Source organism: Penicillium chrysogenum (genome assembly GCF_028827035.1).
Source record: "Penicillium chrysogenum strain IBT 35668 chromosome Unknown utg000005l_segment0_segment0, whole genome shotgun sequence".
NCBI lineage: Eukaryota > Fungi > Ascomycota > Eurotiomycetes > Eurotiales > Aspergillaceae > Penicillium > Penicillium chrysogenum.
In genome coordinates, this window is record NW_026622753.1 from 4755847 (window position 1) to 4779827 (window position 23981).

At 48.0% G+C, this 23981-nt stretch overlaps 10 protein-coding genes across 10 annotated transcripts; 6 read left to right on the forward strand and 4 right to left on the reverse strand.

Moving 5' to 3' along the window:
- Positions 1–640: 640 nt before the first annotated feature.
- On the forward strand, positions 641–5756 carry N7489_010200 (uncharacterized protein; the record flags this gene model as incomplete). Its single annotated transcript, XM_056715949.1, has 3 exons — positions 641–1160; positions 1226–1300; positions 1357–5756. The coding sequence occupies 3 exons, from the start codon at positions 641–643 to the stop codon at positions 5754–5756; spliced, it is 4995 nt and encodes a 1664-aa protein (XP_056563571.1).
- A 363-nt stretch (positions 5757–6119) lies between these two features.
- On the reverse strand, positions 6120–7685 carry N7489_010201 (Zn(II)2Cys6 transcription factor domain-containing protein; the record flags this gene model as incomplete). The annotated part of the gene is made up of 4 exons (XM_056715950.1): positions 6120–6812; positions 6867–6993; positions 7073–7566; positions 7629–7685. 4 exons carry the CDS (start codon positions 7683–7685, stop codon positions 6120–6122), a joined length of 1371 nt encoding a protein of 456 aa, XP_056563572.1.
- A 594-nt stretch (positions 7686–8279) lies between these two features.
- N7489_010202 (aromatic alcohol reductase) lies at positions 8280–9286 on the forward strand (the record flags this gene model as incomplete). The annotated part of the gene is made up of 2 exons (XM_056715951.1): positions 8280–8312; positions 8369–9286. 2 exons carry the CDS (start codon positions 8280–8282, stop codon positions 9284–9286), a joined length of 951 nt encoding a protein of 316 aa, XP_056563573.1.
- A 1298-nt stretch (positions 9287–10584) lies between these two features.
- On the forward strand, positions 10585–11115 carry N7489_010203 (uncharacterized protein; the record flags this gene model as incomplete). Its single annotated transcript, XM_056715952.1, has 1 exon — positions 10585–11115. One exon carries the CDS (start codon positions 10585–10587, stop codon positions 11113–11115), a length of 531 nt encoding a protein of 176 aa, XP_056563574.1.
- Positions 11116–12083: 968 nt separating this feature from the next.
- On the forward strand, positions 12084–12999 carry N7489_010204 (uncharacterized protein; the record flags this gene model as incomplete). Its single annotated transcript, XM_056715953.1, has 4 exons — positions 12084–12237; positions 12263–12332; positions 12552–12628; positions 12704–12999. The coding sequence occupies 4 exons, from the start codon at positions 12084–12086 to the stop codon at positions 12997–12999; spliced, it is 597 nt and encodes a 198-aa protein (XP_056563575.1).
- A 679-nt stretch (positions 13000–13678) lies between these two features.
- N7489_010205 (uncharacterized protein) lies at positions 13679–14359 on the reverse strand (the record flags this gene model as incomplete). Its single annotated transcript, XM_056715954.1, has 1 exon — positions 13679–14359. One exon carries the CDS (start codon positions 14357–14359, stop codon positions 13679–13681), a length of 681 nt encoding a protein of 226 aa, XP_056563576.1.
- A 942-nt stretch (positions 14360–15301) lies between these two features.
- N7489_010206 (nitronate monooxygenase) lies at positions 15302–16632 on the forward strand (the record flags this gene model as incomplete). The annotated part of the gene is given in 5 exon segments (XM_056715955.1): positions 15302–15314; positions 15440–15701; positions 15782–15993; positions 16004–16284; positions 16342–16632. 5 exon segments carry the CDS (start codon positions 15302–15304, stop codon positions 16630–16632), a joined length of 1059 nt encoding a protein of 352 aa, XP_056563577.1.
- A 2181-nt stretch (positions 16633–18813) lies between these two features.
- N7489_010207 (uncharacterized protein) lies at positions 18814–19244 on the reverse strand (the record flags this gene model as incomplete). The annotated part of the gene is made up of 2 exons (XM_056715956.1): positions 18814–18868; positions 19066–19244. 2 exons carry the CDS (start codon positions 19242–19244, stop codon positions 18814–18816), a joined length of 234 nt encoding a protein of 77 aa, XP_056563578.1.
- A 1160-nt stretch (positions 19245–20404) lies between these two features.
- On the forward strand, positions 20405–22307 carry N7489_010208 (putative PB1 domain protein; the record flags this gene model as incomplete). Its single annotated transcript, XM_056715957.1, has 5 exons — positions 20405–20419; positions 20475–20624; positions 20677–21012; positions 21062–22216; positions 22278–22307. 5 exons carry the CDS (start codon positions 20405–20407, stop codon positions 22305–22307), a joined length of 1686 nt encoding a protein of 561 aa, XP_056563579.1.
- A 236-nt stretch (positions 22308–22543) lies between these two features.
- N7489_010209 (uncharacterized protein) lies at positions 22544–22897 on the reverse strand (the record flags this gene model as incomplete). The annotated part of the gene is made up of 1 exon (XM_056715958.1): positions 22544–22897. One exon carries the CDS (start codon positions 22895–22897, stop codon positions 22544–22546), a length of 354 nt encoding a protein of 117 aa, XP_056563580.1.
- Between the last annotated feature and the right edge of the window lie 1084 nt (positions 22898–23981).

The following is a 23981-nucleotide window of genomic DNA, read 5'->3' on the forward strand; positions in this document are numbered from 1 at the left end:
GGAATGCCAACTGTATATAGTTTATGGACCCACTTGTGGTATGTGGGATGGTACTTCAAGAGGCCGCAGGGCTCTTCCCCGGATCGCTGAAGGAGGTCACTTTAGTACTCAATATTTAAGTCGAATTTGAAATACCAAATGCTACCTAGTTATATGCTATAATCAGCGACCAAGCGGTCAATAACATAATGCATTCGCTAACTCACGGGTACCGCAAATCCAGCTGATACCGGCCGTTCTCAAAGACCCGTCTGCATTTATCTTAGAAAATGGCTCGGCTAGGCAATTCATGGACGATGTCATTATGACCTTCTAGACCTTACTCAAGTAAAGATGGGAATCGTTCAGTGTGTCGCCGACACTTCACCCCCGCTCCAGCAGTTGTCTCTTGGGTTTTGCAGGTGGTTGTGATCTCCCGAGGTCGAAAAAGTGCACCTGAGGGGCCCGTGAAGGGCTCCAGGGCTCCAGGGAGGGCTGTCAGCCTTGCTTATATAAAGAGCCGCTAGTTCGGGGCTAAGGGCGTTGATCCAAGGTTGCCCCTCAGCCCCACAGCTACCCGACCAAAACCAAGGATCATCATCTCAAACATCACAACTTTGGAAATACAAGAAACACCTGGGGGCGCCTAGGTATATACTCCATGGAGCCTGTCAGCTTTGCTATCGGGATTATAGGGCTAGCAGGTCTTTTCAGTACTTGCTTGGACGCTGTTGAAAGATTCGATTCGTGGAAAGACTACGATTTCGAGTTTCGCGCTCTTGTCGCCCAATTTAAAGCCCAAAAGATTCGACTCGCAAGATGGGGTCTGGCCGTGGGCCTGGAAGACGACGAACTCTCATATGACCATAACGTCCTTCTTGACGACCCAAAAATTGGGTCTACTATCAAAGAAGTCCTCTTCGCAATCAATGCTGTTTGCCGTGATGAAGATAAAGCGTTTTTGACACCGATGCTGGGAGCTGATGAGAAGTCCAATAATGACCAGCTGTTCCACCGCCACCCTCCCCGCGAATCCAAGCGGCAGAAAATTGGATGGGTACTCAGAACCAAAGCTAAGCGTGTCGCCCAAGTTGATCATTTCTCCAAATTGGTGGAAACTCTCCATAACTTGATACCAATCGAGGATCTAAAGGGATATAAGGGAAGGAAGCCTACTGGCGGTGAGTGGCCATGTTTTTCTGTAGCGAATTTGGAAAACTCATCAACATTCTTTTTGGCTCTACAGACACAGTGCTGGAGACAGATGCATGGCGAACTGAACTCGAAAACCTGTTAAAGCGTATGGAGACTCAGATGGAAGGTTGTCCCCACCCCAATTTCCCTTCATTTTTCCTAGCTCACGGTTCATGATTCTAGATGAGTATAGACGAGATTTACATGCATGGCTGCTCGGATCTACCTCTACGAATGATCTGTACGAGATATTTACCGAGAGGAAAATTGAAGGCACTTGCGAGTGGGTTTTGCATCAACCCTGGTTCCTCGAGTGGACCTCGCCAGACTTCCCAGATGGATGTGCTAAGGTCCTCTGGATCAATGGTCATGCCGGCTCTGGGAAGTCAGTCATATGTGCGAGAGTTATTGAGAGCGTTTCTTCCAATTCGAAGGGCCCCATTGCTTATTTTTTCTTCTCGTCCGACTTTGAAAGCAGAAGAGACCCATTTATTGCAATTAGGATATGGCCATCCCAGTTGTTATGTCACCCTGTCCTTTTTTCTTTAGCCCGCGAGAGATTGACAATGCAACAAGGGCAGAGAGCAACTCGCGGCGATACTCTAAAGCTTTTGCGTGATCTTGTCATAAAGGTCCCCCATTGCACATTTATCTTGGACGGCCTCGATGAATGTAGATGGGTTGAGCAGGACCATAACTCCAACGATGGTGCTTCAATCGTTGACTTTTTGGAAGCATTGCAACGAGCAATCTATGGTACATCTACTCGAATTTTGGTAGTGAGTCGTGATGAGCCAGAGATCCGGGCTTGTCTTGTCAACAAGTCTAGTACCAACGACACCATTATCATTCAGCACAGTATCACACCCGAGGACGTCCGGTCCGATCTCGACATGTTTTCACGGAGCATAGTGAACAAAAAGTTATCAACAATGACGGAGGCGACAAAGAGCGATATTTCTCAAAAATTGGCTGAACGTTGTAACGGACAATTTCTCTGGGTCCAGATGCAGGAAAGTCAGCTGCGCGATTGGAAAAGTCCAAAACAACTCGAAAAAGCAATCAATTCCACTCCTCCTGGTCTCAGCAAGACCTACGACCGAGAATGGATGGGAATCTCACTTCTCTCCGACGATAATAGGGAACGGACTATCTCTTTACTACGATGGGCCGCGTTTGCCCTTCGGCCGCTTTCGGTCTCTGAGATAGCTGGAGCCCTATCGATCAGCGCAAATTGTGATGAGGTCAGAATTGACGAGGTCCCGGATAGAATCAACGATAGCTACATCGAAACAGAAATAATGAGACTTGGTGGGTCATTGATTGATATTCGAAATCCCATGGCAGGATATGACCCTAGGTCTATAACGGTACATTTGGCTCATTTCACTGTCAAGGAATACTTGCTTTGCAACCTTCCAGCGTCAGGGAGATTACTACAATTGAACTCCAGCTTGAAATCTTCTACCGAAGGAATTGAGAACCTTTTGGCTGCCAAGATGTGTCTTTGTTACATTGACTGCGAAGGAGTTTGGCAAGAAACCTCTGAGGAGGGAAGAGACGAGGTCCTCGACTCTTTCCGGAATTACGCTACCAGATCATGGTATCAGCACGCCTCTCTCGGAAATATGCGTGACTCGGACCTGGTGAAATCTCTGAACCAGCTTTTTGATGTCGAAAACCCAAACTGGGCCTCGTGGAAGGAATGGCTCGACTCGAGTGATGAGTCACAAAGAATAACATGTGTCGACAGCGGAGAGGATTCAGACTCATCGACTGCTGATGACGAACAAGAGATAGGGCCTTCCAATTGTGCAGACAATTCGGACTTATCGGTATTTAAAGACGGGCAACCTACCCAGACCCTCTCCATGAGCCCTTTGTACTACGCTGCATGGCTTGGTCTGACTGACACTATGGACCTCCTCTTGCGAAGCAATAAATACTCTATAAATGAACAGGGGAAGTTTGGACGGACGCCATTAGTAGCAGCCTGCGAAAGAGGGAACCTGGAGGCTGTCGTGAAGCTCTTAGACAGTGGCGCCGATCTCGAGATCGCCGGCGATAATGAGCACACCCCTCTTCAAGCTGCCGCTTGCAATGGGCATACCGAAGTAGTAAAACTGCTTCTTGAGAAGGGCGTTAATACCCACAATGGATCCGATGGATCGAAAACGCCACTTTATTGTGCCTGCTCAAATGGCCATCACCAGGTGGCCCAAATGCTCCTTCAAAGGGAACCAGATATGATCGACAGACAAGACAGATGGATACCCCTAGTTGCTGCCTCCGATGGCGGGTTCCTAGGCATTGTTCAACTCCTTATTCAAAAAGGAGCAAATGTTAACGTCCCGACTGGGTCTGGACGGACACCTCTTTATTGCGCTTGCAATGCAGGCCATAGTGAGGTTGTGCGCCTATTGCTTGATGAAGGCGCAGAAATCGAGTATCGCTGCCAAGACGAATGGACGGCGGTGAATGTCGCCTCCTACAGAGGATTTCTAGACATTGTTCTACTTCTTATTGAGAGAGGAGCAGATATCAACGTCCAGAACGAGTATGGGAATACACCCCTCTACAACTCCTGCTGCACAGGTCATATTGAAGTTGTGCGCCAATTACTTGATAAAGGTGCAGACATCAACCGTAGCAACACATTCAAATGGGCGCCGATGAACATGGCCTCACATCAAGGACTTTTAGACATTGTTCGACTTCTTATTGAGAGAGGAGCAGATATCAACGTCCAAGATGAATTTGGAAGGACGCCTCTCTCTTGTGCTTGCTACCGAGGTCACGTTGAAGTTGTCAAGACCCTTGTTTTAAGCGGAGCAAACCTTGAGACCGCCAATCAAGATGGCTTCACACCGCTAAACGTCGCTTCTGAGAGAGGCTTTTTGGACATCGTTACTATACTGCTCAACAAGGGAGTGTCTCTTGGTAGCGGAGCACCTGATGGTTGGACGTCCCTTCATCTGGCTTCTTGGGATGGCTCTGTTGATATTGTTACTCTATTGCTTGAGAAAGGGGCAGCTATTGATAGTGCAAAATCAGATGGTAGGACGTCCCTTCATGTGGCTTCTGAGGAAGGCTATTTTGATATTGTTACTTTATTGCTTGAGAAAGGGGCTGCTATTGATAGCGCAACACCTGATGGTATGACGCCCCTTCATCTGGCTTCTTGGAATGGCTCTGTGGACGTTTCTACTCTATTGCTTGAGAAAGGGGCTGCTATTGATAGCGCAACACCTGATAGTTGGACGCCCCTTCATCTGGCTTCTTGGGATGGCTCTGTTGATATTGTTGCTCTATTGCTTGAGAAAGGGGCAGCTATTGATAGCGCAACATCAGATGGTTGGACGTCCCTTCATGTGGCTTCTGAGAAAGGCTATGTTGATATTGTTACTTTATTGCTTGAGAAAGGGGCAGGTATTGATAGCGCAACACCTGATGGTATGACGCCCCTTCATCTGGCTTCTGAGAATGGCTATGTTGATATTGTCACTTTATTGCTTGAGAAAGGGGCAGGTATTGATAGCGCAACACCTGATGGTCGGACGTCCCTTCATCTGGCTTCTTGGCATGGCTCTGTGGACGTTGCTACTCTATTGCTTGAAAGAGGGGCAGACATTGCCAGTGTGGACAAAGACGGCTTTACGTCTTTACATTTTGCTGTACTCGGTAATTCTATAGAAGCTGTCACTCTTTTGCTCGATAAGGGTGCGGTTCTCAATAGTGTGGCGAATGGTGGTGTCGTGCCTTTACACCTTGCTTCGTTGAATGACTCACCCGATATTGTCAATTTGCTGCTCGACAAAGGGGCGGACATCGACAGTGTGGAGTTCTATATGGGGACTCCGCTACGTATAGCTTCGGTGTCTGGTCATCTGGACGTTGTTAATCTGCTGCTAGAGAGGGGCGCGGCCATCGAGAGCGGGAATTTTGATGACAGGAGGCTCTTGCGCTATATACCACCACATGACCAACTAGAAGTCATCACCAATTTCCTTCGTTCCACAAAGTTCAAGATTGACATTCGCGTTGAAAGAGGATGCGCGCCACTGTTCTATGTTATTGCACGAGGCCCCAGCAGAGCGGTGCAACTTCTCCTTCCACGCCTCCCTGCAAATGCGAAGGACCGGTATAGCGCAATGCCACTGCCAGCCGCAATGAGAAAGGGGCATGAAGAGGCCATCGACAAGCTGACCACATTAGCGGGGCGGCAGTCAAACTTGGATGGACTTGGTCGGGACTTGATCTGGTGGGTGATAGGGACTGGGCGTGGTCGAGTCCTTGACATGGTGCGCCAGGAGTATACACAAAAGTTTGGGACTCGAATCACCCAAGGTAGTAACGACAAGCCATGGTCTTTCGTTGATTTGGACCAGTCGCAGAGTTGCGATGTGTGCACCCTGCCTATACCGACGGATACTCCATATCGCAGGTGTGAAGATTGCAACAATTTTAACATTTGCTCACAGTGTGTGGGAGTGAAAGTGAAATGTCTGGATACTGCTCACGAGTGGTCCTCTCGTGAGCCTGATGGTTTTGATAATGACGTGAAGGGTCAGAAGGATGGATGAGAAGAATGACAAGATGAAGGAGGGCTACGATGGGAACCGAGGTTTTCATATGGATCATATAATACATATTCAGCTTAGACCTCTTTCAACTAACATATCCCTGGAGATAAATATGCAAGACTCGCAAAGCCCTAGGAAGCAAAGTTTTTCTGGCTAGCATCCTCACTGTATCCATCACCAGTCCACCCGGGTAAACCAAGGCTGCTATGGAGACTCAGCTGTCGTTGCAGGTGTTCTTAGCAACTGACGAATCTGCAGAGATGCCCAAGGGAAAATATATCAACACCGACTAAGAATCTTAGGCTATCCGGTTCTTCTTCCGACGCCGCCAAGCCTCAACGTAATATATATCATCTCCCTCGCCTAGCGAAGATTCTGCATCACGATGCCCTTCGTAAAAGTAAAACTTTCTCCTAGGACCTCAGATGCTGGAGATGACCAGTCATGAATGAGAGTATCTCTATCTGTAAGTCCCAGTAGAGATTGCAACAAAGTGGCTGTGAAGAAAAGGGCTGCCGAGAGTGGTAGAGAGGTAGCAGGCACTTGTTCCAATTTGAACATGAAAGGGAGGCTGCTGTAGATCTCCTGTGACAGGAGCGTAATAGCGGCATATGACTGGGCATGTTGTAGCTTGAAAATATCGCTTGGAAGCATTGCGGGGACCATGATGTCGCAACTGTCGATGATTATCCGGTTGGCTAAAATGCGGGCTAGGCGGAAGTAGTTCCACATTCGAGCATACCAAACGTCCTGGTAAATGTATTGTGGGCCTTTAGGAAGCTCGTGATACGCCCACGACGCGGGAAGTGAAGTCGCCCAGTTTTGGAGGGTTTGATCACTTTTTATAGCCAGTACAACTAGCTGGTCAGGTGGGGAAAAGCTCTGGTTGGCCAGCACACGACTATTCACCAAGGTACCCAAAATAGTAAAGAGTCTCATTGCTGATAACAAGGGATCCTCGTCGTCTTCTGGGGTATTTGATGACGCTCCAAAGCGACCTGGTAATTCCAGTAAGAATTGCGGAACCGTCTTGCCACTGATAAGACACGCCAGTGTCTCGAAAGTACGAGTTGTTAGTAGATTCCTTGCTCTAATGACATTCCAACGTACCGTGGTGTAACATATCTCTATAATTTCTTTCACCGGTGAGACTGGTAGACCGTTGGTAGAACACAAATAGCCCAAGAATGCGGCAGCGCCGTGGACATGCTTTTGCCAGGCATATGAAGAGGAGTGTCTATCACATGTTATCATCTGCAACACCAACCATCCGTCAGTCTGGTGGGTAAAGTTGTATTAGTGGGATTTCAGAACACAGAACCTCGAAGATAGACAAAATGAAACTTCCAGCCACAGATTGTTCAATCCCACCGCTATGATGACCAATGGTTGCTTTAGTGAGGATCCTTATGGCAAAGTTGTATTTTCTGCGCGCCAGATCCATCATATCGGGATTTTTGTGGACAACAGCAAGTGCAGCGAGGCCAACAGAGGTGAGGCTGACAGTGACGGAAGAAGGGTGCTCCGCGCCGGAAACCATCCACTTCTTGCATTCTCCACCCAAAATCGCAAAGTTGTCAGAAAATACTTTTTGTGCAAGTTCTTCGACGTTAAAAGTGGTTCTGGTTACGACTGGGCTCCAACACGTGGTATGCTTGTTAACCGTGGTCTGCCTAGTACTTGAAGCATGCAACCTCCGAATTGTCGATGTGGTCTGATCACGAAAAAGCAGATCTGACTGAGACCTATAACCGGTACAGTCTAGACCAGCTCGAGCGCACTGGCTGCATCTTGGTCGGAGGAGGTTGCACTATCGAGAGGTTAGCCTGGAGAACAAAGCCGATAAAAGTGTTTTGGAAGTGGTGAGCAAACCTTGATTCTCCTAGATCTGCAGTTCCCACAAGCCGGGCTAGCTCTGGCAGATGCCATGGATGGTGGCAGAATGAGGTTCCAAAAATGATCCAGTAAAAGAACGTTGCAACGGTACCAGCACTGCCCCTTGGGCACCAAAAGCTGGTCTGTTGGCAGATGTAAAATGACCCACGGTGTATCTTTATGCGGCTATCGAGACATTAGAAAGACGGTCAGATATATTGCGAGTCTTGAGTTGACCTTGAGTGACCCAGACGGTGGGGTAGAACAAACGGTTCCTAATTGGTTAAGCTTAGAACGCTAATCTACGACTGACTTACCTAAATGGGGATGGCGCGAACCTTGCTGTTACCTTCCCGCTGATCTCCGACACAGCCATGGAAGTGGGATAGCTTTTGCACTATACTACGAGTGACTTGCCTGAATGAGTATAGAGCGTACAGTAGCGTCTGATTATTTGCTATTTCATGAATGAGTTGCCCAGTATAGACACCGCCGATGATCACACACAGAACTATATATTCCGTCACATTTCTAGCTAAGAAAGATGGCGAGACTGTCTTCGATATTGTTATCATCACATTGGAAATATATTTCTCTTTCTTGTCTCACTCCATATAAACTTCGCTTCAAACATCACTTTCATCTACTATGGAGCCTATCCGGAATGTCGCACTCCTAGGGGTTAGTTGAGTGGCAACGAAATATCTACGTTTGTTATACTGATACGCGGTCAACAGAAAGGATGGCTGGGATCTGCAATATTGGAGCAGCTCGTGAACACGGGCTTTCAAGTCACGGTGTTGAGTCGCACGGCTCGCTCTATGGATGTACCGCCTTCCAGCATCAAGACTGTGCAAGTCGATTATTCATCTATCGACAGTCTTGTAGCTGTTCTCCGGGGCCAGGATGCCGTTGTATCTACCGTCGGAACATCTGGTATTAGCGTACAGAAGTCGGTCATCGATGCGAGCATCAAGGCTGGCGTTAGACGCTTCATCCCTTCCGACTTTGGGGCGCTTACCACCAGACCTGGAGCCGAGACACTTCCGCTGAACGCTTTATGGATAGACATCCAGAAGTATCTCAAAGAGAAGGCGCTGAGCGGACAGATTGAGTACACACTCTTTGCTGTTGGCCCCTTCTTGGAATTTGTCATGTCGATGCCGTTTTTAACCGATCTGCAGACTCAGACTGCCCCAGTCTATGACAATGGTGTGCATACTTTCAGCTCGACTAGTCTGTCGAGCGTTGCAAAAGCCGTTGCTGGTGCTTTGAATAATGCTACTGAGACGAAAAACCGCCTGGTTAGCGTCCACGACATTGTCCTGACTCAAAACAAAGTCTTGAATTTGGCAAAGAAGTACTCGCGGCCTGATGTCAAATGGATCGAGAATCCAGTGGACGCAGCGGCTGAGCTTGAGACGATTCTCAAAAATACCAAGCAGAGTGGCCTGGACCTCTTCAAAGCACTTGCGCTGCTGAAAGCTGCGCTCTTGAGTGGCAAATTCGAAGCCGAGTTCAAGATTTTGGATAATGACCTTGTTGGAGTGCGCCTTCTCTCCGATACTGAATTTGAGAAGATATTTGCCACGGCTTTTGAGCCAGGCCAGATGATTGCACAAGAGGACCTTCAGGCAAACGTTGAAGGGATTTGAGACGAGGCTTAGCAAGAAGTTGCCAAAATGTCGCAGATGTTATTACGTAGTGTCTTCCTATTTGTTGGTTCCTGTGACCGAGTGCTACTGAAGAAAGAAGGCGAAGGAAAAAGATTCATTATGTGACATTTTCATTCGTGTTTTCCCCTTAATACAGCCAGCAAGTGTCCCTGGTTTGGGTGGACTTCGCCATAGGCACATTCTACGAGGGGAATAACCAGGAAAGGCAGGAAAGGCGAGAAGCTTAGACTTAAATGCATTGTCCGACATATCCACTTGCCCCAGGTGGCAAAGTACTCCGCAACCCCTTGCACTTTTAATGTAATTGAACGAGACTCAACGAGAAACAAGCACTGGCTAATAATTTTGGCGCCCACTGTCAAATTGATAGCCCCACAATATCGTGGCAACAAAGGTGGCTGAGTTGGTGGATTATATGAACCGACTTGGACCCTTGAATGGATAGAACATATGATGTGGGACAAAAGACCAGAGCGTTGAACTCAAAAGTGCATATCTTGCGGAGAAGGTAACCGAGCTCTTCGGTAGTAGATAGTTAGCATCCGGAGGTTGTGTCACCACATTTTAATAATCAGCTGCTTTGGTTGTAGATTTCTCTAGGCGAAAAGGACAATGCCCAGGTGAAAAGTCGCCACAGATAACTGACGTAAAATGCGTCTCTATTATATTGCCGGGCAGCTGCGGATGCATGGATAATCTTGGGAGCCATGAAGAACTGATGTCAGGGTACCCATTCTTTTTCCTATCGGGTTTGTTTCGGAGTGGAAACAAAGTGTTCTATTTGCGAACCAAACTCGTTGAATGATTGGATTGATCTGAAGTTTAAGAATCGAAATTCTAGAAAACGCCAAGTCCACTCGCAAGACGATGACGAACTGTTCAACCTTGGGAAGATGACGAAGCGTTCGAGACCGTTTGTGGAAACCTCAGCCGCATGGTCTGATTGGCTGGTTGCGTTCGGAAGACAACCTTATTGACTGAACCCGCATCTATAATTGTAGTCTATCCACACCCTGCACACCTTTTGGTCCTCTCGCAAAGTTTCATCCTCATCCGGACGACTCCACCAGGCGCAATAAAAAGATGGACATCCGCAGATATGGCTTCCTTTTTCTTTCTTTCTTCAAACACATTCATTGATCCTTCAAGTCACTCTCTTCTTGAAGTCATTCATTCATTCGAGGTTGATCCTCAATTACTGTCACTTTAGTATCTCTGTAAACCAGTGAACTACTTTGTCTTACCACATTCACTCCCTCAATTTACAATCTTCCATCATGACTTTCAACGTCTTCCTTACCGGCCTTCTCGCTGCCACCGCTGCTGCCCTCCCCCACTCCGCTCGATCCGGAGAATCCGGCGCCGTTGAGACCCGCGACTCTGGCAGTGGCGGTCTTCAGATCGTCAACAACATGGGTACCGACGTCTACCTGTGGACCACCGCGTCCGACCCTGGTAGCATGAAGACTCTCAGCACCGGAGGTGACTACAGCGAAGACTGGACCACCAACTCCAACGGTGGCGGTATCTCCATCAAGATCTCCACCAGCGAGTCCCAGGATAGCGTTCTTCAGTTCGAATACACCCAGGATGGCGAGAAACTGTTCTGGGACATGTCCTCCATCGATCTCGACGAGACTTCCGACTTTGTCAAGTCTGGCTTCACCGTTCAGCCCAGTGACTCGAGCTGCAAGTCGGTTTCTTGTGCCGCTGGAGATGCGAACTGCAAGGATGCTTACCAACTCCCGGATGACGTGAACACCTACTCTTGCTCTCTGAGCGCTGGTTTCACTCTTACTCTGGGATAGGTTATCCTTTTTCTTTTCTTCTTAAAACCGGCAGGACCGATGGAATTTTGATTTTTTGATTTTTCTTTATGATTTGCAGAACATTACTGCCTTGGGTTTGTTGACACACTCTTGGTATGTATATAAACTTCTGCGGAAGTCAATATTTACTATGCAGCAGTGAGCTTATCAAGTATCACTAGCACAATACAAGAATGTGTTTGAAAAAAGAAAACATATCTCGGCTCTTTGGGTGTAGTTGTGACTTGACGTTTGTCTTGTTCGCCCTGAGCGTCTCGATAGTGTTCCTTGCTATTGTCGTTAACCTATCGGGGGTTTCGTAGCCGTTTCTATGAATCGTGGGCAGCGAATTTGGGTTCAATAACATCACGGGACTTGTGAAGTTTTAAGATACATATGTAAGATGTTGTTGAGACTCTGCATTAAACATATACTAGGCCTTGCTTCTCTCCTCCCCATAACTGAACTATTCTCCTTCCTTCTCTCTCACCCTTCGCAATAGCAGATAGGTCAGCCATGGTTGTTCTCGCCCTTCGCTCCCTATCAGTTGTTGATGGACACAACCACTTTCGTCTTTTGTTTCCTGTCAAATAACCTTACTACGGTCGCTATAATCTCCCATTTAATATTTGGTTTGGCCAAGACAATTTCAATTATGATCGTTGATTTCCCAAGGATTGCAGAGAAGGGTGCTAAATTTGGTGCGTTAAAAGATATACAACTACTACTTTCAAGGATATCCTACACTGAAATTGCTAGGTCTTCTATCGATCTAGATCAAACAGATCAAACAGTAAGACCAGAGCGGACTGTCTTCGTGAAATAGGAAGCTATAGACGTAGTTACGACGTAAATAGTATAGATTTGGTAGGCACGAACCTACCGGGTAGAAGGTATATCGTCTTTCCACCAGGGCCCTAGATGCTTTTTTATCCAACAACATTCTCATTATGGAATACACTATTACCATGACCTTTCGCACACTCGTGCAAGTGCCCTCCGTGCTCCCCACGCCTCCTCCCTCCGCTGTCCCCTCTACCCCCTCCGCCATCAACAACCTGGCCAAACTGCCAGCACCCCTTTGGGGGGTAATCCTCGTCGTCGTGACCTTCCCGTGCGGTGGTATCTCTTCTTCTTCTTCTTCGAGAAAAGAAGAAGAAGAAGGGTAAAAAGCCCGAGGAGGGGGCCGAGGCTCCCGCAAAGACCGAAGGGACCCCGTAAGTTAAAGACTATGATCCCTATAGAAGCCCTTTTAGAAGCTCTTAAAGGTCTTTTGGAAGGTCTTTTGGAAGGTCTTTTGGAAGGTCTTTTGGAAGGTCTTTTGGAAGGTCTTTTGGAAGGTCTTTTGGAAGGTCTTTTGAAAGGTCTTTTGGGAGCTTTTTTAGGGGCTCTTTTGGAGTGTCTTTGTACATATTGGCTGACATCTCGTGGCATAGGTTGGATGACAGGACAACGGCCATCCTAAGTCCCCAAGAGGCCCTCACTAAGGACTGGCTCCGAGCGAGGGAGGCAGGTAAGTTACGGCTCAAGAGCCTTATCATTACCCCCACGCCGTAGTAGTAAACGCTGACGATTGTGGGTCATCAAGGCGACAACAGTCGCCCCCTCCGCGTCTTGGTGGAGGCGGAAGGCCCCAATATCGCCCTGCCCGCCGCCGACGAGGGTGTCAGGTTCGTCCCGGTCCCCCCGGGATACGTACTCCCTGCCTCGCGCCGCCCCGCCTCCCCCTCCCGCCAGCCCCTGGCTTATGAGGCTAGACCCCGCCAGCGCCGCAGCCCTCGCGACCTCCTTCCGGACCGCCGCGCACGGAGGCAAGGAGTTGGTCAGCTGACAAAGCTCAACATGAAGGGGTCCTCAGTCGACGGCGTTCCTCTCTTGTTTTGACCGTTTTCTTCACTCCGAGAACCTTAGCGAGGTGAGCTGAATGAAAATGGAAGTATCATATATATTGGGGACGAAGAGGTGATGTTTTGTGGCGTTCCTCTGGGCTTTTTGACCGTTTTTGCTTCTCTCCGAGGACCTCAGTGAGGTGAGATGAAGGAAGAAAACTGGGTGCAGATGTGAGGGGGAGGTGAGAGTGAAGGGAGGGGGTTTTTGGTTGATTTCTTTTTGGTTTTGGTTTTGGTTTTTGTTCTTGGTTTGATTTTATCTTTATTCTTTTTGGTCGACTGGTCCTCTTCGGAGGTGACTATGTCTGAATTTATACTGCCGGCGCCCTGGGGCACCATGACTTTTCTCCTGGACCTGCATTTCGCTGTTCACTGTAGACTCTTTGTCCACCGGGGTTAGATCTTGTAGTAAATCCTTATTGATCTACCATTTCGATAGGGTTAAAAAAGTATTTGAAGAAGTATTGAGTATTGGACTTATAGACTTCTGACTTCGATATAAAATCTATCTTATGGGAAAGTGAAGTTCAGAAAAGGATGGCATTGAAATCTCAAAAGCACACAGAAGCAACCTATGCATCTATATAGATCGTTCAAGTCGGTAGAAAGCAACATAAACACCAATATTCGGCAGTCTGGTCATAATTTGATCACTCTAGGCATCACTTTACCATTTAATGCTGAGCTGAATGCTTCAGAATTCTCTTCCAAAAGCTCTTAGGTGGCTTTGGGGGAGCATTATGAGTCTCCTTTGAAACACTGGCCGTATCAAGGGATTGAAGGCTTTGGCTAAGTTTATCATTGATCTTATCCACCTTTGCCGACAGCTCGAAGAACTGGTCACGAGAATCGCACGTGCAATCTCTAGCTGGCTCTATTTGTTTGGAATTGTACCCACCCTCTCTGGAGCAGTCGCCGTGGTCCTCGTAGTCCTGAGCCAGCTGGTGTCGCATCTGCTGGTTTGCATCGCGCCCTAAAGAAGCATAGGTCCGGTTGAACTCACTCTCAGTGAGACCTTCCATAGCGGTATAGAGTTCGATGTTTCGAACGGTGCGTTCCTTATAGACATTTGCCAGCTCTGTAGCAATCTGCGCCCCCTCGGTACAGAACTGACTCATCTCTAGACAAAAGTTCGCAGCCTGAAAGTAACCAGGTCCGATGGGAGTTATATCTGATAAGCTGAGAGCCTTTCTGTTCCATTCGTCTACTCGTTGGACTAATATCCGGCGGGTATGCTCGTTCTCAATAACGGAGGTGAGTACATCTTGGCTTGGCTGGCAGGGGTCGTATTGAGGAGGGCGGTCGTTGCAGTAGGGGACTGTCTTCGATTGTTGGCTTTCAAAAAGTTCCGACATTTTCAGGGACGGCTAAACGAGACTTGTATAGTTGGAAGACTTTGTATCAGGGAGGAAATAGAAATGAAGACAAAGATCCTTCTAAAATAGCTGAAGAAACGTATCTGTCCTGGCTTCTGCTACCCGCCGCCTAATATAGATCCTAGAGCCATGGTAGCTAATTCGGGCTCCGCTAACCTAAAAGGCTCTGTCTGTATAACCTTTTCGTATAGTCGATCCTCTTTCCGGTATAGTGTATTCTAAAGAGGGAATTCATCCAAAACTGGCAAGACCGTGATTATACTAGGAGTATAGGGACGTGTTAAGCTTTGGAATTTATCAAGAGCAGCGTCAAGAGCAGTCGCTATCATATGTTTCGATTCCACGGTTGCGTGACGACCAAACCTTGAAATGTTATCTATTCCGGCGGAAAACCAAAACTATCCGACTGTAAATACAGAGGACGATATCGGTACTCTAGAAGGGGTATATGTACCTCTCCAAAATCACTAAGTAAGACTCTAGATTCTAAAGGAGCGAAGTTCTCTAAAGCTTTTCTAAGCTAGATTAGAGCGACGACGCTAGACAGAAGTATTAAAGGCATGTTATTTATGGTTAGAAGGCTGCAACAAAGTCGAGTGGCAGTATATGTATGACAGGGACCAGAGGCCAATTTGAACAATATGACATCCTCCACTGTGTATGTTGTAGAAGTCGAGTCCTCTTAGGTAGACACGTGGGAATTTATGCCTCAGGTGTCAAATTCCAACCCCGCTTACGGCACTTCCTCCGCGGGCCCCGGGGTGGTAACATCGTGACTAATCTCTCGGTCAAGTCCTGTGGACCGAGGCTCATCGCAAGTCTGTGAACCACCGAGGTTGCTTTGCTTTATAGGTTGGTCGCACCCCATCCCTTCTCTTCCCCAGGTTTTCTTTTTACACCTTCACTCCACATATATTCATAATGGCTTCTCCTCGTAAGTGACCTATATACCCTATGTTTACTCTGCCAGTTATTTTCATGTGATCCCATTCTACTTAACTGATGGCTCCACATGGGCCCATGGCTTCAAGACCGATGTTAACCATGACCACTGTACAGAACAAATCCGCACCCCGATCACTGATCTGCTCAAGATCAACCACCCCATCCTGCTGGCAGGCATGAACGTGGCTGCGGGTCCCAAGCTCGCCGCCGCTGTCACCAACGCCGGGGGTCTGGGTGTGATCGGTGGCGTTGGCTACACCCCCGAGATGCTCCGCGAACAGGTCGCCGAACTCAAGAGCTACCTGCACGACAAGAACGCCCCCTTCGGTGTCGACCTTCTCCTCCCCCAGGTTGGCGGCAGTGCCCGCAAGACCAAGTAAGAACCCTCGATCGCTGCGGCACTTTTCCCATTGTTGACACGTGCACGTGCTAATCGCATTTTGTTTCGGCAAATAGCTACGACTACACCAAGGGCAAGCTCGGTGAGCTCGTCGATATTATCATCCAGGAAAAGGCTAGCCTTTTCGTCTCCGCCGTCGGTGTTCCCCCCAAGGCCGTTGTCGACAAGCTCCACGGTGCCGGCATCCTCTGCATGAACATGATCGGCCACCCCAAGCACGTCCAGAAGGCCCTGGATGTTGGCGTTGATATCATCTGCGCCCAGGGTGGTGAGGGGAGGTGGTCATACCGGTGATGTCCCCACCACCGTCCTCATCCCCACCGTTGCCAAGTTGGTCCAGGGCAAGAAGAGCCCTCTGACCGGCCAGCCTGTGCAGGTCATCGCCGCTGGTGGTCTTTTCAACGGTAACTCGGTTGCTGCTGCCCTGATGCTCGGCGCCTCCGCTGTCTGGATCGGTACCCGTTTCATCCTGTCTGATGAGGCCGGTGCCCCCGCCGCTCACCAGGAGGCTGTCCGCACTTCTAACTTCGAGGACAACATCCGTACCATTATATTCACTGTACGTATTCCCTGACTGTCAGTATCAAGCCGTCCTGGTTACTAACGGATGGTATAGGGTCGTCCCCTGCGTGTTCGTAAGAACCCTTACATCGTCAACTGGGAGGAGAACCGTCACGAGGAGATCAAGCAGCTCACCTCTAAGGGTATCATCCCCGTCGAGCACGATATGGAGAACTTGCCCGATGACGTCGACGATGATGCTTTGGACAACGCCCGCCCCTTCCTGATGGGCAAGGTTGCCGCCGTTGTCAACGAGAAGAAGCCTGCCAAGGCTATCGTTGATGAGCTCGTCGGAGATGCCGCTGTTCTCCTCAAGCAGGGCAATAAGATGGTTTCTAAGCTGTAAACAAAGTATTCCCTATATATATCAGTCTCTATAGTCGTCTTCAGCGTTGAATAATCGACCTCGGACGGGAATATTCCCGGCCGAACTTTGGAACCTTCCTGGATTTTGCTCGATGCACCTAGATTTTACGCGATGTCTAATGTAGTTAGCGCAATGTAATCCCCTCTCAAGACCAAAGAATTATCCCTGCTATATCCGAAAACCTTCGCTGATCCAAAAAAAGCTCTTAAGCGCCGGGGTGGGTACTCGATCACCAACCACTACTCCGTATCCCACGTGGAGATCACATCCGTAATTTCGTTACCGGCATTAGCTTGTTAATTCCTGATATAAATAGATTTTCTATCCTTGTTTTTATGCAAGCGACTTCGCTCCCCACATCTATACTGTAGATGGATGCTTCGCTGACTTTCTTTGTTCAGAACGCAAGAAAACATTCTCTTGTAGAAGCTTAGTATAGCTCATGCTGTCATGCTGGTTTGGATCTTTATCAAAATTGACCTAGGGTATTCTACCACTACGGAAGAGATATGCGTGAAGACCGTTGGAAATGGCTGAAACACATATATGGGCAGATCTCGAGTGATATCCCTGCAGGAGAGCCTGCAACTGATTCCTTCTTTCTCGCACGGACTGTGACGGGATATGCGGACCTGATGGACGATAGTACGCGATAGATGGGTCGTCCACTGACCCGACGAGGTGCCTAGAAAACCGAGGTGTCAGTACCAAATTGGACAAATAGCCAAGGTTCTGCGCGCCACCTTTACTATTATTAGACGGCCACTATCGTACCTCTGCGCAGGTTTAATCTGTTGGAGTCAAGAGCACTCAGGTAGTCCTGCAAGGTACCTACCTAGGTAGTTAAGGTACACATGTAATGCAAGTGGTTCAATATCCAACGTTCAAGTGGGCCTAGGTGGGTCTGACAGGGTGTATCTGGTTTAGCTCGAGAGATTAGGTAGGCTTGATCAACCATGGGATTCTCGAGTCAAGTAAACCTTGGAAGGACCTGTTGCTGTATGCATCTGTGTCACAATTACCTCACTGATCAGCAAGAAGTCGGCTGCATGGCTAGTGGCATTAAAGCCAATGGCAATCAAGTCTGAAGAACGAAGGCCTAACGGCCGAGAGTTCATCTACGCATAGAGACCTTCCATGGATCTAGCAATTATATGAGACACACATGGGGTGCTTGAGCAGCACGAGGCTCATTCAGAGTTGTTGAAACGTTCCTGCCAGAAGTGGCTGGTAATCATAATGCGAAGGAGCATGGGGAAGTGGATATATGTCAACCTTAAAGTCAGTGTGGTAGTAACTGCAAACCAGGCGGCCTAGCTGGTAAATTGCCAACGAAGCATACCTGTTCCAGACTACCTATTCACCTGCGCGGCTTTGAATCTTCAGACCGCAAGTCGCAGGCTGATGTTCGCCGTTCCCCTGCTGGATTTGTTCAACTTTTTCTTCTTTTGTTTAGTTCTTCGTTTCCCTCCTCAACTGAAGTAAAAATTAACAGTATGCTAGACCCTTCTACAAAACGGCGCCGCTGATGGCTAGGAACGTTCACTAGATCGTAGCACAGAACGACCATTCATGACTTCCAAGGTTGAGCCTTTTTATCTTTTTCAACTCGCGTCTTCCCTTGTAACTGACGCACGTCTAGCTATTTTTTCACTTGGTCATTGGCCCCCACACAATTTTACTTATAGGAAGTCCAAGAAAGCAAAAACGAACTCCCATTTTCTCGGCATTCTAGGTCAACCGCACCAGTGGCATATTCTGTCGCTACTCGTCCACCTAATTATAGATTAATCACACTAGAAGTCACCCAAGTCCCACTAACGACCCAATTGAGCCTAGGGATTTACACTTACCGGGCGTTCTCTGTTCTCACATGATGGGACGTTTCCTGTGCGTATTGCAGCTGTGCCGTCTTGCAGGCCCCGCGCGGCGTTGGCGGACTGCGGAGAGATTCTAGCCTATCATTCACCGCTATATCATGGTCTAGAGTGCGCTAGTCTCTTTGGCTATGGGATTGAGCTATCGAAATTGAGAGATGCTTGCTAGTATCTGCGATAGACTCCAAACACAATTGTGATACGACGTCACTATCCTTCCCCTCGAAGAATATTCTCCCGTCAACGGTTTGTATCAATGTTCGGTGAGCGGGTCGGGCCGGTTTCATAGTGGACCGTGGGTGAACACTTGGACAGCCTCCAGCTGGTATAGACTGTGACTGTAAGTAAATTGTATTGATGTTTAACTTGGAATGATATTCATAGACATCAATTGATCTAGAACAAAATTTCTTACTGTCGAAGTGTTGAGTGGACCGACTCGGTGATACGTTCATCAACCCTTCTTACCGGTGTACACCACTGGGGACTTGGCGAGAAGATAAGAAGACTAACAGACGTCAGCATCAGTCCATACCAAGCCATCCACTTCCATCCAGCGGACGAGTCACTTTGCGTGTGTAACAGCTCGAATTGAACCATGGAACGCCAGAGGTTGAATGTCGTCCACAGGTGAGCACTAAAACGGAAAAGGAATGGTCGTAAAGTGTATATATAGTCCTGTGGATCGAGCATCGGCCCTAGCACCAGCAACATGGCTCAAGGAATATGTACGGAGCAACTTACTATCTCCAAGCAATCTACTTTTGATGAACCCGTAGCGAGATGTTGGAAAATCCATACAACATACACTCGGTCCCTGTTCAACTCTAAATAAAGCACTGCAAGCGCCGTGGTGGGGAATGAATTGAGATGACAGGGGGGCCGAGGACCAATGAATGGATTCTCCCCGATAGACCGCATTCCAGTTCCAAGGGAAGCCTTGGAAATCCCCGCACTGTCCAGACGCCTTATGTGATGGGTCTTTCAATTATAGAGATGAAAGTCAAAAAGGAAAAAAGGTTAGGAGAGTCAGAATGGCATATATTGAAATATTGACCGAGTAAAGTTGTGCCATCACAATACGATGAAAATCTGCCCACTCACAGGCTCGGCAGAAGGAAAACCCTTCTGTAAGATCCTATTGACCAAGACGTGCATAATTGCTGCAGCAAAGCGGGTTATTTTTGTCCCATCACTCACCTTTTCGGTCGAAGTAGCCTTTTCAGTACTCTCCGTGCTCCGTACCTCTTCCCCCCTGCCCCTCCGTGCAGCCCCTCTGCAGGTTCTCTAAGATTTGGGCTTTTTCTTTGCTTTTTTATTTTTATTTTTTTATTTTTCATTTTCTCTACAATTCATCTTTTCTTTTTTCCCTTTCTTTTCCCCCTTATCCCGCTAATACAATCCTTCTGGGGTCCAAGTTACTGGGCCCCCCCTCATCTCCACTCTCCAAACCGTCAAGACGTTAAGCCAATTACTTTCTCAATCGCATCTGATATCGTCGGCTCCAGAGGGGGTTATATTCTATAAATACATTTCAACTGGTACCCAGCCTTTTCGCGTCAATCCCGGGATATCACATTACATGGGATTACTCGACTTCAACTTTCTGAAGTCTCCCCCTCGTTCCGCCCCATCGGTTCTTGGCCCCTTTACGAGAGGTCTTTTCGTCACACCGAGTCCTTGGCCATTGGCAATTATATTATCTGAGCTTTCCCAGCTTTGCGCTGGAAAGTGAGCCCACAAGCTGGCGGACATCTACGAAGAATATTATCGTGCCCTAGAGAGTTGGATGGAAAGTACTTCCGAAGTCTTTCCCCAATCTATATCATCTAGGCACAGGAGACTCGGACAAATAAGTTGTTAACTCCAAGACAATGTCGCTCAAACAAGTAAATATATCTGGTGTGATCTCGGAACATTAAGCATGCTGACATTGTCCAACAGGAAATCGAAACATGGGTGCAAGCCCTTGATGCCTACGATAATCAAGAATTTGAGGAGTCCCTACGGTGCTTCGATCAGATTGCCGACACGTCGAAGATCTTGTTTAACTGCGGAGTGATCTATGCAACGCTAGGCGAGCATCATAAAGCAGTAAGTGAACCCGTGAGATGTTCTTCCGGACAGTTGATTGATTTTGATGCAGGTAGAATGCTATCAACGTGCTGTCGGCCTAGACCGGTATCTCGCAATCGCTTACTTCCAGCAAGGCGTATCTAATTTCTTGCTTGGGGACTTTGAAGAAGCGTTGGCCAACTTTAATGACACTTTGCTGTATCTGCGAGGGAATACTTCCATCGACTATGAACAGTTAGGTCTGCTATTCCGCCTCTTTTCATGCGAAGTCCTGTTCAACCGGGGTCTCTGCTATATCTACCTCCGGCAAATGAACCCAGGTATACAGGACCTTGAGTATGCAGCCAAGGAAAAGGTTACCCCGGACCACGATGTGATCGACGATGCCATTCGCGAGAATGCCGATGTATGTGGAGTCTACTAATCCGCTGGGATACAAGCTAAACCAGATACAGGGCTATACTGTCTTCTCAATTCCAGTGGGAGTCCTCTATCGTCCCAACGCAGCCAAGGTCAAGAATCTCAAGACAAAAGATTACCTAGGCAAGGCTCGACTAGTTGCCGCCTCAGACCGCAATCAATCATCAGATCATCAATGGAGGCCAATGCCCATTGATAAAGAAGCCCTCCAAGGCCGCGAAGGAGTCTCCTTCGCCTCATCCAACCTAGTACGCCAAAACCTCAGCAGCCGCACCCGTCAACAATCCGAACCACCCATGAACCGCAACGTATTCCCCCCAACACCACCACCAGACGACCGCTCCGTCAGCACAGCATCCGGCTCAGGAAGCCAATCAGCATCCGGACACCACCGATCATCATCTCTCCGAACAGTCCGTCCACCACGTCTAGACCTAGACCGCGCAGGCGCCAGCCTAGACCGGCGACCCTATGCACAGGAACCAGCATCGACCGAGAAACCACGGATAGGCACAACACGCACAGCCTCAGAGCCGCGCGGCCCATCCTCACGACAAAATACCATGCGCGGATACACACCCGAAAGCACCCGAAACAGCCTGCGCGAGCAAACCAGCCATCGCAGAAACCTCAGCGACACAAACTCAAACACAACCACCTACCCACCGGAACCCGACTACGGCCACGCAGACCCGTACGATCCCTACTCAAGCCAGCGCAATCTAGCCAGCACAGGCTGGGGTCGCGGATCCCGCCACCAACCACCGCAATACATCGACGAAGAGGAAGAATATGGCAGCGATGCATGCGATGCAACAACGCTCCACGACGGCGCTTTCGAGCTCGTCGGTGCGCCGGCTGGTCCGAGCCAGTCGCCGCAACAACGCCGGACTCGCTCTCCGACGCGATACTCCCGCCATGCGAATCCGCGGAGACCTGAGATTCAGAAATTCAGGACGAAAGTACATGCTCCCGATGATACTAGGTATATCATGATTGGGCCGAAGATTGAGTTTGCGGAATTCGAGAATCGCATTCGGGAAAAGTTCGGCTTCAAATGTCCTTTGAAGATGAAGGTGCAGGACGATGGGGATATGATTACCATGGTTGATCAGGAGGATCTGGATTTACTGGTTAGTTCGGCGAAGGAGGTTGCTCGACGGGAAGGGAGTGAGATGGGGAAGATCGAGGTGAGTTTATCTGTCCATTTTTTTATCCTTTCAGAATTGCATTTGCTGACTGTTGCTTTAGATATGGGTGGAAGAGCGCTCGATGATTTGATGCATGGTGATTGGAATTCTTTGTTGATATTAGCATGATTTTTGTTTATACCCTTGCTTTTGCGTATTTAGCATGAAAATATGATCAATGCATGACAAATACTAATGTTTCTTTTTCAATCCCGGTTTAAACATAAGAGAACATTGTAAGAGGTCTGTCAGAGACTGAAGCAATCTACTAATGGCCGTTTACCCTGGTGGAAATGGAGGGAAGCATGGACGTTGATTCTTGTACTTCTAGTGCATTTTAGATAGTCGCTTAGCAGCACACGCGCCGAGTGAATGTCTTCGCTGTTTCCGCATGTCTTGTTCGTTTTCCAACAATATCCTCTGCAGGCAACGACTTCCGCTGGGATCGTGCTTCACACGGTCGTCGTTGAGAATGTTTGTGAGAGTCGCTTTGACTTGGTAGTGGTAGTCGCGGGTTTCGTCATTTGCGACATCGGTGGTATTTCCAAAGCTGGACAATAAGGGGTCACTTCGGCAAGGCATGGAGTATGAAGTGATCGACCGCCTGACGGGTGTGGAGCGTAGGGTGGGCAGCTCAGTAGATGATGCTGCTGGGTGTATGTTTTGAGGTAGACGGGCCATTTTGGATGTGCATATGGAATTGTTGAATTGGGTAGCTTAAAAGAGGAGGGTGAAGTCCTTTTAAGAAATAAATAAATAAATCTGATACAATATAGGCAAACACAGTTGTGTCACTAAGGTGACGTGTGGCCTATATCTGAAACCTGATTCCTAGGCATTTAGCGTTACAGGTATAAGAAGGTAGTCCCCGCGAATTGCAAGTTTATACTTGATTAACCTTTGTCCAGAGTATTCCAAGGCCAAAAAACGTATCTATGACCTATCAAGAATAGTAATATGTATGTGATTAATCCCTAAATGTCCACGGGTAGGGAGTCGCCACTCGGGCTTTTCCACTACAAGAATAAGCTAACTATATCAGAATTTAGTTACATAACTAGTTATATAGTCTTATAGTTATAGTCTGCTCAACCTCTACAATATATTTCGATCTCCTTAAAAGGCCTAGAATTAATCAGGCAATAGGTTGATATTGTTTTCAGTTCAGATTTCTTTCAGACGCTGGCTAGATGTCCAAAACAAATCACCCCGCGTGTCTCGCCACCTCCAGTCTCGTATTCAGAGTATCGGTCTGGTCTTCGTTCTTCCAGTGCCTTCTGGTGCCTCCAATCCAACCTTGGGGCGGCCATCAAGGGAACACCCCAATCCCATATTCTAAACCTTACGTTCATCTCATAATGACGGTCCTTTTCCCAGCACTACCTCATATTTACTGATGAGAACCACTGTCATGAGCTAATCCATTCTGCCGCCTCTTAGAAGCTAAACAGCCATAGTATCCTCCTGATACCTATCAAGTATGTACTCCTGCAGTTTATGATTGATGACGCCATACATAACAACCATTGCTTTCCATGTAGCCAAGAAGTTTCTTGATACGATGATACCACAGCTTCAACCCATTTAGTTTCAATTTTGATCGGACCAGTATCTTCACCATTTTGTTCGTGCCAGCATTCTGTATTGCTAACCCAGGTGCTATGTCGTTCTCTCAAGATCCAACCCCGAAGTTATCCACACTATCCATGACCGTACTTTCCTGGTTGCCGAATTCAACCCAGGTCTCCTCATTTATGCGGTTCGT